Source organism: Nyctibius grandis, chromosome 4 (assembly GCF_013368605.1).
Source record: "Nyctibius grandis isolate bNycGra1 chromosome 4, bNycGra1.pri, whole genome shotgun sequence".
In the NCBI taxonomy this organism is placed as follows: domain Eukaryota; kingdom Metazoa; phylum Chordata; class Aves; order Nyctibiiformes; family Nyctibiidae; genus Nyctibius; species Nyctibius grandis.
In genome coordinates, this window is record NC_090661.1 from 77,721,276 (window position 1) to 77,737,235 (window position 15,960).

A 15,960-nucleotide genomic window follows, 5' to 3' on the forward strand; every position below is an offset into this window, starting at 1 on the left:
AAAACGACTGTCAAGTCACCACATAAACTTAACCAAGTTGAGAATTGAAAGGGGTATTAAATTCTATGGAATATTTACATCTGGAAACATCTCAGTACAACTGAGACTGCCCAATCAAAAATTATTTATAGGATACCTGTGTTATTTATGTCTACTCTTCTATGCACTCACTAAGATTGTAGCATTGCTTCAGTTTCTGATGAAGCTAATTGACAGAACTGTATCAGGAAGATACCACAGTACCAGTTCATAGCACAGCATCTGTTCTACCTCTTCATCTGCAGTATAAACAGGCAACTTCCATTAAGAGAACGCATAAGAGGCTTTCATGTCTATTTGGGGTTTGTGATGTAATTCTCCCTGGTCCCACAAAACCTAATAAAATTCACTTGTCTGTCTGCAAATACAACATCAATTTTCCCCTCTTGGATCTATTCTTCTCTTTTTCAGAGTTACGAACTGGCTGCCTGTAGCCTGTGTTTCAGCATGTGGATATGCATGCATGTAATGAAAAACTAGTGAATTTATGAAATCCACCTAACTTCAGCCTGAAACGATGTTCTCCAGAGCACCAAAATTTCACATCAATTTGGAATAAATGATCTGGATTTACCCCCCACACATTTACCATCTAGCACCAAGCCTGGAGTCCCCTGCTGATCTGCAGGACAAGTACTGTATGACCATCATCGGTATGTTTTGACCCGTCCCACCTCAGCCCAGTGATCTTTACCTGAATTCTAAAGCAAGCATGTATCCCAATACAGGGATATTACTCTCCGTATTTTTTCTGTCCAGATCCCTCTGTTAACACTTCCAACTGAGATAGCAATTCTGGTGGCTTATTTGCTATGAACAGCAAAACCTGAACTAAAGCCACTCAGCTATCACGTGTAAGCAACTGAATGGGATGATACTGAGCTCTGAAATAATAGAATAGCTTCGGAGCTTGCATGGAGAGCCTGCAGTTTGTCAGCTGACATACAGCAGCTTTAAATGTTCAAGTCAAGAAGGGAGTCTGACAAACTAAAGTAGCTGCATCATTTGCTCTTTAGCACAGCTTCACAAGCAGAAGTTTAATCTCAGAGGAACAGAAGTCATTAGCCGTGTAAGAGTATTTCTCAAAGAACTCAGGACTTTGATCTATCATGTTAATACTGCAGAGCCTTACTAATTCTCATTTTGTTAATCTGCAAACTGGATGAGTCTCACAGAATATAGCTGTTCTTGCCTTGCTTCTCAGGAAAGATTTAATAGCAGGGAGCTGGAATAAGGTCTCGTATTACTGAGTACTTGTTATATTTGCAAACTAAACTTCAGTATGCTTACTGTCAAACCCAAATAAACAAACATAAACCATACTAGTAATACTACTACTACTGTGCTCTAGAGTACTGTTAACCAGAGGACATTACCCAATTCTAAACACTAAGCTTCAGTGCACATATTGATGGAGAATGAAGATGGAAGGCAGTATGCCCAGGGAGTTACAGCCATGCACCAGCATGCCCTTCTCTGGGGCAAGAGTTGTGTCACACGCTGAGGGACAAACCTATAAAGACATTTAGGATAATGTGGTGGTCTGCATTGATATACCTATTGCAGGGGAAATAGGAGAGCGTGGGTTTCACCTGCCACTGATGAGTCAGGGCTCTGAGACGCAATGACTACCTCTGCTGCAGGAACCACAGGGGAAGGCAGGGAAATAACAGTCTAGGCAGCAATCATTACACAAACTCTAAACCCCACTCTACATGACTACCCTGTCCGTTCCCGATTATGAGCTAGAAAGGTGATGAAGAATAGATGGCTCTGTTCTGATGCTCTGACTGCACTTCACTCCTACTAAGCGAGTGAAAAATTTGTGATTCAGTGCTCTTGGCTTTGTTATAGTAATCATTCATCTGTTTGAAAACCTAAAAAGTTTTATCATCTGTCATCAGTTTTGCAGTCATTGGAGCAAATTAACCATAGTTTGCATGCAATCTATATTTTTCTTCAAATGCCTGCAAAAAGCACATATATCACCTTGTAATCAATTTGGGGATTCTGATGGTGTGAACAGTTGGTCTCTTCCCAGAGCTGAACTGAGTCATATCATATTACTTGCAAAAGAAACAGTCTCTGGTTTCACATTTTCAGAATTGTCACTATAATTGAGTTATTCACAATATACCAGTCATTTGAAAACGTATCTCCACTGCCTGTATTTAGTTCCCTGTTTCTCAATCTGGCAGCACATGGGTAGAGGAACTCAAAAGTAACGTTCTAATGCGAAGGTGTTTGCAAAGCAGTTAAAATCTCTTTAAAAGTCATCCACTTTCTGGGTGGCCTACCAAATGTCACCCACCTGGCCGCAAGTAACTTAGTGGCCCAAGTGGCAGGGTTAATGGGTCAGGTTCTCTACTTTGTAACTTCTGTAGTACTATGAGCTTTCACTTGAATGAGAGGGGAACAGAAGGAAATGGACAGAAAAAATGAGGAAAGATGTATATTGTGGCAGGCCATGAATACGTAAGGTTAACAATGATTGTTGATTCAGGGAGGGCTGCATGGTAGTATATATGACTAGCACCAATTTCCTTACTAAAATATATTTCCCTCTACACAGATGGATCTTAAGACTGATGCAGAATTTCAGAATTGTGGCCATATAATTTGCTTTCATTATGCATCTCTGAGAAGATGCACTGACATACCTGAATCACAAAGCTGACTGACCCGCTGACTTCTAGAGTGATCACCTGGGTGCACAAAGCTGTAAAACTAACCTTGGTTACCATATTCAGTGGAGTTGTTGCCTCCTGGAGGAGGAGGTAGGGATGGGTAAGGTGACGGGCCAGGACCCAAAGCTGCAATCATCTCCATCACATTTGGCATGATCATCTGGCTTGGACTCATGGTCTTAAATCTTTTTGAGGGAATGCCATCTGGGTCATCTTTGATATGAATATCTGACTTTATAGGGACCGGCCTCCAACTGCAAGTTGGATCAATGGTAACTTCTTCAAACTCTGAGCTGTAAAATAATGTGAAAATTTTAGGACATTAATTATTGGGTTTTTTTTAATCAATTGTGCTGAAGTTTCCATAAGAATCTACATGGTAACAAATGTTTTGAAATGCTCTAGTATAATACAGCCCTCAAGATCTTTCACTCCTCAAGTATATGCCAAAAGCAAGTTTTAAAAAAGGCAACTGTGAGAGCACATTTCTGTGTTTATCCACACAATGAAATCCAAAACATATCTATGTGGTCTGCCATGTGAATCAGAGGGACTACTTGTAAATACGAGAAAGCATTTAATCCTCCATTCTAACTCTTCCCTCTGCTTCACTGCTGAAGCTGCCATCAAGAGATAACCCAAGTAAGATCTATTAAGTAGATGGAAACTGATTGACTGTATCACTAGCTCCACCAAGGAGCCATGAAATAGAATATTCAAGTTCAATCACTAGGACCTACTTTGGAGTGACTATCTCAGTACCAATTAACATATCTCCTAGTTGCTTAGTCTTGGATATCAGAAATGAGTAAGGTCACTTACTTTTGTATAGCGTTCAGAATACCCCACATATACTGGTCAACCTCCAAACCCTCCAGCAGAGCAGTTTTACTAGAAAGAAAAAAAAAACCCCAAACCTCGTGTTAGAATATCGCTACACATGTGTAAGAGAGGGATGGAAGGAGGACAGGTTAGTGATGAAATCAGCAGACTGGGATCCACCAACTTACTATCTGTAACACATAATTTAGGAATGATTTGGGGCGAACAGTTTTAGTCCTACATCTGCATTACCAGGATAATAGCATTCTACATGAAATTGATGAGATAAGGATACATCTACTTGTGTGTGCCCACAAGCTGTTCACATCCTTTGAAGCATTTTTTTAGTGAAATATATTGCGAATTTAAAGGTTTTTCAAACATAGCAGATCTATCCTGTGAACATCAGCTAGCACTATTTTTTTTCAAATTGGATCTTTTTTTTTGAGCTACACAGTCATATGGCTTCAAAGTAACTATGTATTATAGCTATTTTACTTAAGATCAGCACAGATGGGACAGAACAAAACAAAAATGAAAATGATTTAGTTATATAGGCACTTAGATCTGAATGCAGGTGCTCATATGCAGAGAAATAGGACAAAAATTTTGGCCTCTATGTATGAATACATAAATTAAGAAGCAAGACATCCAATTCTTTTGATATTTTTAGCCTAACTTAGAAGATAGAAAAGACTCAGGTAGTTCAGAGAAAGCACCTGCCCTTCAGGATATGTATCAATCATGGACAGTCATCGAAACAAGCTTGTCTCAAGCCTGCAATGTCCACAGAAGCAGACAGAATGGACAGTCTCCACTCCTGTTTATACCTAACATCAGCTGGCACAGCAGGGATTGAACTGGAGACTTGGAGAGATAAAGTACAAGCTGCTACAGCTGCTTGAGCTAAAGAGCCCTGGCTCCTCAGCTGAGGCTAGAACAAACTCGTAACCCTGTGGACTAAGCACAGTACGTTACAGACACTGAACTGGCCTGCAGATGTTCTGGGACTCTTTCTGCCCAGTTAAATGTAAGAATGGGCAGTCTGCAACCACTTCAAAGCTTTTTGTTCCATTTCTTCTGCAGTATACTAGCTCTCTGGTCAAAACACAAGGTTGAAAGTATGCCAAGGTATCCCTCTTTTCCTTTAAGCAATCACTCCAAACTTCTGCTCCATGGAAATCTTTTACCTTTTTAAAAATCAGCCTTATTCTGTACTAGAATCCCCCTGCTTTCTGCTCTCACTTTAATTTGCACTTGATGTTGACTTTGACTTTGGAGGATCCAGTTTCATTTCCTACCTAATTACTGGGAAATGTTGCAGTCCCCAAAATTCCCCCTCTCCTTGAACACTGCCATTAACTGCATGCCTGTGTGACTCAAAGCACAGTACCCAAGACAGTTATTTGGCATCCTTACTTAATGTTTAGCTGGATGCTGAACACTTCAGTATCTATTTGAAGTTCAGTAATTTGGGCATTACAACATTAAAATTTTACAAAAATAGCTCCAGAATAGACTATCCATTCCTTTGCTGTGGCAACTTGTTGTCCGGTAGTTGCTTATACTTCATAATCAAGGGGAACAGAAACTCCCAGTTCATTCGTTTATGTGGATACCTGTCTTATCAATGTAAATATTTGAGCTTCTTTTGAACTCTACACAACCCACTGATAGCCTGTAATGAGAGCTCGCAGATTATGTATTTTGTGAGAAAATATCTCGTTATCTGTTTTTAAATTTCTAATAATCCAGGGTGTCCCTCAATTTATGAAATATCGAAACAATTCTCATTGGACTTTATGCTATTAGGTAAACGTAATATATACATGTTATTTCCTAGCACTGCCCTTTTCCCCCCTCCATGACCTTAAATATGATCTGAATTTGGTCAAATCATGTACAACTACATTTCACGTAGCATGGTTGCACTTACTTGCATACTGGACACCTCCAAGTTCCTCTTTCACAGTTCAGTTGCAAGTAAGATTCCAGATCAAAGCACTAGGTATCAGAAAAAAAAAAGGGGGTGGAGGGGAAAAGGAAAATCAAGGGAAAATACTGTATTAACTGAATCAGTTGGACAAAAATAAAACTGCCATGAAAAAAAGCCTGCTAGCACTGAAAACTAAATCAAATAGCTTACTTTCTCCCTCTACATTAAACGTATGTATATAGTTAATTATTTAGACACATAGAAATCCCATTTCACTAAGCTCTCTGATACGATAACCAAACGTACTGTAACAACACATGGCTGAGGGAATACTGCCAGGCCACTGGCATCTACTCACTTGTACATGCTTGCAATCGTGACCCCTTGCTGGGAGCTGAATCCGCCGGAATGTGATCGGGCACTTCAGAGACACTTTAATAGCAGTTTGCTCTACTCCATCTTCCCCATTTAGTGTCGCGTTACCAGAGGAAGCTGCTACGCTACTGAAGTTTCTCTTTACTGTTTAGGAAGAGGTATGTGTATGTGTGAGAAAACACAAGTGTACTGCAAATTCTAACATAGAAATCTGAAAGACCAACACTTCAACCTTTAAGGGCCAATTTAATGGACAGTTTATCCACATAGGTGTATTCTGTGTAATTTAGAACATTCTCCTGAACAGACAAACCATGACACACATGCGCATCAGCTATACCCTCAACCAAATGAAGTGCCATACAAGCACTTAAAGCAGCCCTAAATAAAAAAAAAGAATAATCTTTCTACACGGCACTTTTAGGTAAGTCAAAAAAAATATGGGGGAAAAGCCAGAGATTCTCCTGGAATGGGAGAGTCCTCATTAGGAACTAAGCTTGTGTCCTTGGTACTTTGCTACCCCCACCCAAACAGCCCTCAACATTTGAGGATACTGAGGATTTAATCTATGCACATGATGTTCTGGAAATTCCTGACAAGTACAGCTTAAGGTTTTCAATAAGCAAGTAAATCTTGTGTAGGAATAGCTTATCACAACTGAACGTAGGCGTTCTGGAAAGTTATCACCCACACAAAATGAAAACTCACTCTTAGTGATACAATGTTCTGCTGGGAGGAGGCGTTTCTTTAGTAGACCTTGAAGTACAGAGCGAACTGATGGCCGGTGTACTAACTGCAACACGAACAAGTGTGACTGAAAGAAAACGCATTTTGTTACCAAGAGAACCAAACACACATGGTAAATACACTGCTAAACAGAGCTGCATTCTTCCCTTGGACATGCGGCTTCCGTAAGTGCCTAATGCTTAAATACGAAAGCTGGTTCTGCTCTGCTGCACACACGTGCTCCCTCAGGGATATTCTGCATGCTGCACAGTACGTTTTTCCATGCTCCAGAGCATAACGTATACAAGGGCTTTAAAAAAAGCAAAGATTTTCTGCTTTTTCTCCCTCCTTAATATTCAGAATACATCGGGCAGACATATTCATCTCTGACATCAGGGTTCATTTTTAAAACTCTGGATTCTTTGACACAGTCTAGCCTGCCTACCTGCCTGCCCTCAGAGTACGTTGGAAGTTGCAAAAATGATTTGCTGCTGACGTGTCTGGAACCAAATGCATTTTTTTCCCCGGCAAAGAGCTTGTTGTAGATTCACAGGATGCTGCCCCTGCTTTTAGCCACCAGATAAATGATATTATGTGGAGAAACATCAGCATGGAGTAAAGCAGAACAGGTGGATGGCTTCTTGTCAAAATGCCTCACACTGCGAGCTTGGGAGAGGTAGCAGCTTGCTGTCTTGTCAGTGACAACAGAACAGTCAAAAGCTCAGACTGTATGTGTGCAACAGCCTGCATGAAAAATACAGTACTTGTCCCCAAGAGTAACTAAACCATGGAAAAGGAGAAAGGCGAAAGTTGCATGGTCTAGACTGCATCGTGGAATATGAGTTTTTCATCTGAAAAGCCACTTCTACATTAATACACTTTAGCCACCTTGTTACACAGGCACACGCTAAATAGGTAGGAGATCAAACTCCCTTCCTCTCCTAGACCACAAGCCTTGTTCAAGACATCTGAAGGATACCACTACATTCTGCAGTAATTCAGCAGCAAGAATTTCCATATTAGCACTCTGACTGTGGCAACATCATCAAACAAGCACCTTACCAGAAAAATGCATGGAAAAAACCGAGAGTAAGGCTCTTTCAGCTAAGGCAACATTTGCAACCTGTACTAAAGAGCAAACTCAGCATCAGCAGCTGCAGCCGGGAGCTCAGTGTACTTACACAACAACATGCTGTGACTGTAATTTGAATTGTGTTTCTTCCTGGCTGGCAGACGTGCTTTAGGTGCAGAGGTTTATGAGATGTCTTGTTGTCACCACGTTCGATGGTAAGTGGGGTTGCATTAACGCTGACCTGGACTGAAGCTGGCCAGTTTGTGTTCATTTGTCTGTCTTCATGGTGATAGCACTTGAACTGTAATTCCAAGTCAGACCTGTACAACAATGAATAAATCTTCCTTTAACTTTGCTTTCACACTGCAGAGGGAGGTCGTTCTGATGCTAGGAATGCTTTTTCTTTATAACTCAGATTATTTTTCTAGAATTATTGCCAGTAAAGGATATAACATACTTCCTTCATAAAAGCCCTTAACAGAAGCAAGTCACGATGAATTAATAATGCAAGCATGCCACAAAGTTGTTGTTAATATTTTACACTTAGAAAGAACTTTCCAAGGGAACATCTCAAACCACTTTGCAAAACTAGACCATGGAATGATCCTGCAGAAAGAAAAATGTTAACATCAGGTAGGTCTTTCCTGCGTGTTAAAAGAGTTAAGAACAAGAAAGTGATATGCTGCAGTGGGTTGTGCTGGAAGACTTTGGATTCTTCACTACTTCAGAGCATTTAAAAGAGCATTTGAATGAACACTTGTCAGACAAAATACCGATACAGCTACTCCTGCCTTGGAACAGGTAAATCAAGGAAGAGAAAATGATCCCTGTATCTCACCCCCTGTGTTTCTTTGATTCCAAATTAACACAGCTATGGATTAAATCCACCCAATTTAGACCTTCTTTCAGAGCATGAATTCCTCCCACCTCTCCGATAATAACTTCTGCACACTATTTAGATCCTCAAAAATTAGTTTTACAACACCTCCAAAAAAACACAGATGCTGAGATTAAGTTAATCACAAATTAAGTGGGTAGAGACTATGATTTAAGTTTCATACATGGATGTTAACCTTGTGTTAGGAATCAGTAATTTGAAGAAGAAATTTAAAAGAACATGAAGAACTAAACTGAAATGTCAGGATTCTGCTGTTCATGACAGCAAAAGACAGCTGAATGTTTATCTTTCATGCTTGAAAATCTAGGTACTCATTTCTTCATCTTGCCTGATCGAAGATAGCTTTGTAAGATCCATGAAGAACAGCTTATTCAGGAGATCATCACTGTAACTGCCATTTTCCTTATCCAAAACCAGGTATTTAAATTCTGGCTTAACATTATATTTTCTGGACTTCAAAACATCAAGATTTAACACTGGATAAAAACATGTTTTTTTTAAAAAAAAAGAAAGGTATAGAATACAAATTACCTGACCTTTCAACATAATCCATCTACATTAAGTCTTTCCAGGCTTTTTTCCAATATTTTCATCAACAATTTTTTGAAACCTCGCTCTGCAACACCTACTGGAGATTCTCACCTCACGAGAACACACCACAGTCACCCAAACCCGGAGGGATGCAAGGCTTGGTACCTCTCATAAAAAAACCCAAGAAGATTAAGTGCATTCCCGAGGACTCTGAGCAGGCCTGCTAATGTCACAGAGCGGTGACAGAGCTCAGGAACCCCTCATGTTCTTAGCACGCAGTGTCTCCACCATGGGACACTATTAATAACTGAGTAGTGCTAAGACTGAAACAGCTTCAAGGAGACATTTTCCCTGCCTTCAACCTTTCTTTTTCTCGTAACCATGAAAAGTTCCCAGTGGGGAGAAAAATAGTTGCATTGCTATTCATTATGTGTGTACATGTGAGAGGTTTTGCTGAATATTTTAACTGGCAGATAAACATTCAGAATTGGCTCGATTCCACCATTCTTTGTAAAACCAAAATCCATCCACACATGTGACTAATTCATTTTTCTGGAATCCATCCAGCCCCTAGTTAAATGTGAAATGACTTCATTACAGGACCATCCATTCCCCCACTATTAACAAGCTTTTCAGAACAGCAGACCTGAGCACAGTTTACCTATGAGTCTTCATTAAAATAAGTTTAAATAAAGGCTATGTGTTTGGTGAGCTAAGGAAGAAAGAAAGAACAGATATTAAGAAACAGTCTCATGCCTCAGTGCAGCACTATAAATCTACTGAATGAGCCAGCACAATCCCCAGTAGTGATTACTTATTAATAAAAACTGGCAAACAACTGCCAAAACTCCCTCTGCTGCGAGTACTCCATGATAATGAAATGCAAGTAAGCAATAACTGACCTCAAAGTTAGGTGTTAATTATTGGATGTGGTCTGCTTGCAATCTCCCTCCCTTCCAAACCCCAGGCTACCTCAGGGTAGGGGGGCACCGCGGCACCAAAGACTCCTGCATCAAGCCTCAGCTTTAGAGCCAGAGTCTGTCCCTGGGGCAGGGAACTGAGCGCACCTCTCTGCCTACCTCATGCCCTTCACACCATGAAAACAGAAGTCTCAAGCAGATTCCAGTGAATAGGAAGAAGATCCTCACAGGAAAAAGAGCTGAAGCTACAAGTTATCACTCCCTTTAAGGTCAGGAGGTATGTGGTCCAGGCTTGGGAAGAAAAAGTGAGGCAGGCATAACAGGAAATGTGCTTAAGATGCTGCATTTTACCGTATCAGTTGCTACACCTGTGAAACAACCTCTGTACAAGATCCTGACCAACTAACCAGCCTCCACAGTGCACAGAGACAGGCTCAAACAACATAGTCAGCAGCCAGGATAAACACTGAGATACTTTCTGAGAAAAACAGAATGAGGAGACAAAATTATTCCCTGGTATTTGAAAATATACAAATGAAAAAATTAAGGATCTGATTGTCATTTGATCTAAAGCCCTTCCATGAGCATGGTGGAATCAGGACATAACCTGGAATCACTTATGCAGATGTACATTAAATGCAGGAAAGTACCACCTAGGAAAACTATTCCTCTGTACTGGAAAGTAGTACTCACTGTAAGTGAAAACCAGAAGCCTTTGTATGTGGAAAGCATGCTCTGGTATTTCTGACCTGTCCTTACTTGTGGAGTCACAGGAGAGGGGGAATTTAGTTTCTAAAGTTTGGAGGATTTAAGCACTTGTCTTTCCAAATGATTTTACCAAGCCTCTAAATTAGGTCCTTCATTAGTGTGTTATTTTGCATTATCAGATACTCTGCACCATTTAATCTAAGCATAAACTGTAACAGCCCTACATAGTTACTCCTGCAACTAACATTTCACAGGCCACAAAGTACCCAGGACTTCAGAGTTTCCCAAATGGAAGTTTGTACTGGTGTTGATCGTGCACATCCACCCAGAGCAGAAAGGATGGAACAGTTGCAGTGATTTTTCAGACACTGCATGCCATGTGCTATCAGCAAGGTGATGCAACATAGATCAGGAAGCTTTTAGCATGTGTTGTCTCTGGGAAGTGACAGGTGAGATTATCTGTGAGTTTAAAGGGCATTTTTCCTATCTAGGCCACAATTCTTGATGTGAAATTCATAACAAACCTAAATGAAGTTCATCTGGCCTGACACTCCTCCATCACTGGGTGCAAGACTTCCTCTCAGCAAGGCTGAGCTTACCTCCACATCAGTGTCTGATGAACAGTTGGCCGTAAGTGAAAGACATGGTTACTGACTGCCAGGTTGTGTTCCAGCCGGAAGGGCTCCAGTACCACACCATCTCTCACGGGAAACGTCAGACGCAGCTCATCATTGTGGTTGGCTGGGATCGAAGAGGGAGAGAAAGCGTGAACTTTCCCTTTAGCATCTGCAGTGCAATAATAATGTGTATATTTATACAGAATAGTAACAAATGGCACAGTGATTTATTACGGGGTCTAACTTGGCAGGTTCATACACACAAAAAAATGACAAGTAACTACATCATCTAACTGATACAAATGACAGGGCTCAAAGTGATAGCAATGGCAAACCAAAGTCTTCTTTCTATTCTCCCAACCCTTAGCATTAGGACCTTAGCATTCAGAATACAAACAGAAACCAGGAGTGGCAAGAATTCCTCTTTTTTACTACTGGATAGGTCCTGTGTCCAGGCTTACTCTGTTGGCAGAAGACTGACAACAAATCTCTTAATTATGGCAAACTGCGACAATGCTTATTTTCCCTGCTTTGAACTGGGATCACCATTACCCAATCAGTTCCAATAATTTCATCAGCTGAAACTATCCAATGACCGAAGACACTGGTATTCAATTACCATCTGATCTCATAACATGAGGTTTTGTGGTAACTTACAGCTCATCTATGAAGTCCAAGTGTCTTTAAATGCTGTGTTCTTGCCCAAATAATACTGCAGGCCACCTTCTTCTGCTTCATTTTTCAGCTATCCTGAACTCCAAACACTGGTAGCAAAGTGCTAATGCAGCAGTAGTTATTTTACAGAAAACATAAAGGTTCTCCCTATTCCCTGGTAAATGATATCTCCTACTGTTCATCAGCCACTTCAAAACCTCAAACATCTTGTGCTACTATACAGTCAGAAAGATCTTGTTATTCCTGCCCTGTTTCCAGCCAAATGTAGTTATGATGTTGAGGAGCTTTGAAAGGAACATATATAAATCTTTGGCATGCTACTGAATATTCTTAAGCTGCCTGTATGGATCACAATAGAGACACCGCTGTAAATATTCACATTTTATGCTATTCTGCAGTGATGTTCAATGAATGGCTTTGCCCTTGAACAAAACAGACCACAATGAAAGTTCATACAATAAACAAGCTTACCAAGCACACATAATGCAACCCAAAATCAAGTGTTTTATCCTCAGGAAGTGTATCAAAGGAATACTTCAGGAGTAAAATGCTTACAAGTTTAACCTGGAAGAACTTCTCGAATACTGTATTTTAGGAGGGGACAGCAATCTTTCCTGTCCACTGGCTCTAGTGAGCCTGCACCGTGTGTGCCACCTATCACAACTGAGCAATCCGAGCCTCTCCCACAGTAGCAATCAGAGCTAGTTTCGAGACTCTGAAATGTATGTGGTAGAGAACAAAGGGACAATAAATGACTGTGGGGGCATTCTGTTTGCTACTCACTTGGAGGTGGTGGTAAAGCATTGATATTTGGTTTAATGTCAGGTGGGAATGGTGGTTTGACATCCTGGTTAGGTGACAGGTATGGAGGAATATTGCTCCCTGGAGTCATAGGTGGCGTGGGGTTTCCTGGAACAGGTGAATGAGGGTAATTTGCCACAGGTACAGGCCTTGATGGCTAGAAAATAAATAACACCACATTGTTATTGCAGTCTGGAAAGAATAATAAGCCTTGTGAACTGCACTGCTATCAAACAGCAAAGACTACAAACAAGGTAGGGAGGCCCCTCTGTCTCCGGAAGGACAAGAAACCACAGGATGTCCCATGAGTCCTTCACGGAAGAGGCAGACTAGGAGAGCAAAGCAGGAACGTAAACCAGCAGACCAGCCAGCTTAATTCAGGCAATGACCAGATACAAATAAGGCTGCCAAGAGGCTTATCACCTTCCTCTGAACACTCTTTTCAAAACCAACCAGCCATTCACTTCAGCTTTTCCACACCACCCCAGTCCACCCAGTCCTTTGTCTCTCTTTGGCTTCCTCCCAAAATAGCCTCAGTGCACAAAAGTCTACATGAAAAACAAAATCCAAAGACATGCAATTAGAATGTCTCTGTCCCTTTTACTTCTATCTATCCTTTCTTCCACCCCTGTCCAACTCATCTACTCAGAATGAAAGCTCTGGAGGTTGGGGGATGCCTTATTTTGTGTACCTACAATTTGATTCTGTTCTTAGTTTGCTGCTGAATAAGACAAACTAAGAGAAAAAGGACAGTTAAGTATAAATAGTAGCTACAGTACTAAAACACATTGGTTTTGTTTCTGGTAATTAAGGGGATGGTTGCAGTTAACAGAATAAACCAGTAACGATGATGCAAAGGAAGCTGACATTAAACAAAGCTACACTTGCACGGCACACTCTTCTAATAGCTCGTGTACCATAAGCACATACACATGAGAGTGTCAGAAGATGAAAATCTTTACAGACAGCAGAAGCATCAGGACTTCAAATCTGATTCTGTATCTAAATGCTGCACTGCTAGCCTAGGATAGTGTAAAGTACGTAAGAAGAGAGCTGCATTCTGTAATCTTAAGCATTTACATTCCCAACCATCTTTGCCTTTTTCTTTAACACATACAGGTACTATCTCCACAATCGCTACAATCCAAAGGCTCAGGTCCTGTCTGTGGTAAGCTAGAATTTTTTCCCTAGCCAGGATAACCTCCATTCTTAACAAGCTCTCTTATTTTCTAACTGTTTCCAGAACGGTTGATATTTGACTACAAAATAGGGATGCATTGAAAAGACCACAGATTCCCTGTTGGAACTATCCTGTAAACAAAAAACTTAAATCGCATCTAAAATAAACACATGTAAAATGTATTAAAAAAAGCTGTCACTTAAAAACTTCACAGAGATCTTCTGCTGTTATTTTAGCGTAAGTGACTGCACTGGAATTACAGTAGTTGAGAATCTGTTTCCTCCTTCTGTTCTTCCTGGGACCGTACTGCAAAAGCTGCCACAATGCAACAGGCATTACTTTGGGTACCACAGTGGACAGCTTGGTTGCATGCAGAACAGATGCTCTATAGTAAAGAGGTTTATTTTCCCTTTTTTTCAATGGTGTTTTCTGTGTGAATCACACCAGAACAAATTCAACATCAATGTGCAACTTAGATTTTTTCAGCCTACATTCAAAACCAGAACGTAGTACAGAGACTTCAACAGCTAATGCTTTAAGAGCAGGTCAGACCATCGATGGTCCTCCCCATTTTTGTACTCACTGGAGTACCTGTGTGCAAAAGATCACTTCTGTGCGCACTTCAAAGATGTCAAACCTCAGCAGGCCCTCAGTACAGACTCAGTTTGGAGAATATGAAGTGCTCAAGATGTATCCATAAATCAGGTTTTGGGCAACATTTTAACACTAATTCTTGCCCAAAACAAGCAGCACGGAGGGAAAAGAAGGAGAAAAGGGGAGAGAGAGGACAGAGAAAGTCACGCAAACTTCAGTTCAAAGATGAATTCTACATCTGGAACAGCTTTTAAGTTTAAGTTGGCTTAATCCAACAGTGACCACTCTAGGTCTGAAACTGGGATGCAGCAATGTGGAACTTGTTTATTACAAAGTTCCAAAGTTGTATGCTTGCAGGTTGCCATGAATAGGTGAAAATATTACACCTGAATCCTATTAGGTACTTCTTTTTACATGCTATTTTTTAAAGCAAAACCAACATTTTCTTGTAAAAGCCTCTAATGAGCTGCAGTAACATTCAATTTTCTTTATGAACTGCTCTGAAGTTACAATGCAACTTGGCTGATTGACTTGATTCTGTGATATCCAAAACATTAGTAGAAACACTGTGCTTTTTTCTCTCTCTCATTTAATTACATAAAAGCAGTATCTATGAAATCGTTAATGTGACTTCATTCATAAATGTCTACCAGAACACAACAAGATAATAAAAAAATTCTTACCTTGTAATACTGCCCCATATTGACCGTTGGAGGAGGGTACTGCCCTGTGTTCTGCTGGCTTGGCATCCTCTGTCCAGGATAGTTGGGAGACGCAAGGGGTCTTGGAGGGTTGGGAGTGGGGTACTGACCAGGCTGGTTTGGAAACTGGCTATTTGGTCCATACTGCTGGTTTCCATAATTCGGCTGTTTCATGACAGAGATGAAAGAAGACAAGGATCTGTTTCATGCAAGCAGCTTTCTTCAATTGTTTGTTAGCATACATTCAATAGTGGAATCAAAACAAACAAAAAAACCCCTCCAGGTGCATACTCCTCAACTTAGCACCACTCATGCCTAGACCAGGGCTCTGATGGCTGAAGGTGAATACTCACTCAAAAGCATAAAAGTCCTACAAACCAAAGCCAGGTAAGAATAACCATGTACATTAACACACACATACACTCAGCCTTGTAGTGCTGTCAAAGGGCATTGTGTTTGAAGAAATCAGAACTGCAACCAGATGCGATGTTCACAAAATCTCTGTGTTTTTGCAAGTGCTACCAGCCTCAACCCTGGGGCTCCTTTTCCAGATGGAGAATGGAAGCACCAAAAAAAAAAAAACAAAACCAAAACCCCAAACCATTAAAAAAAATAATCCTGGAATGGGCATAGAAGCTGTGTTGTCCATGTCTGCCTTCTCAACACAACTGCTATGCT

At 40.6% G+C, this 15,960-nt stretch overlaps 1 protein-coding gene across 8 annotated transcripts in view; it reads right to left on the reverse strand.

The window, feature by feature from the left end:
• ZMIZ1 (zinc finger MIZ-type containing 1) overlaps positions 1-15,960 on the reverse strand; it is a 367,249-nt gene that overhangs the window by 14,910 nt on the left and 336,379 nt on the right. For 6 of the 8 annotated variants that reach the window (XM_068399476.1, XM_068399478.1, XM_068399480.1 and 3 more), the window contains 9 exons: positions 15,265-15,447; positions 12,790-12,964; positions 11,314-11,500; positions 7,767-7,977; positions 6,568-6,673; positions 5,843-6,003; positions 5,485-5,552; positions 3,549-3,617; positions 2,772-3,019 (listed from right to left, as the gene is read on the reverse strand). In XM_068399476.1, the coding sequence (XP_068255577.1) occupies positions 2,772-3,019; positions 3,549-3,617; positions 5,485-5,552; positions 5,843-6,003; positions 6,568-6,673; positions 7,767-7,977; positions 11,314-11,500; positions 12,790-12,964; positions 15,265-15,447 (1,408 nt within the window). The remainder of the gene's footprint in view (positions 1-2,771; positions 3,020-3,548; positions 3,618-5,484; positions 5,553-5,842; positions 6,004-6,567; positions 6,674-7,766; positions 7,978-11,313; positions 11,501-12,789; positions 12,965-15,264; positions 15,448-15,960) is intronic. The other 2 variants (XM_068399482.1, XM_068399481.1) reach the window with 1 other exon arrangement.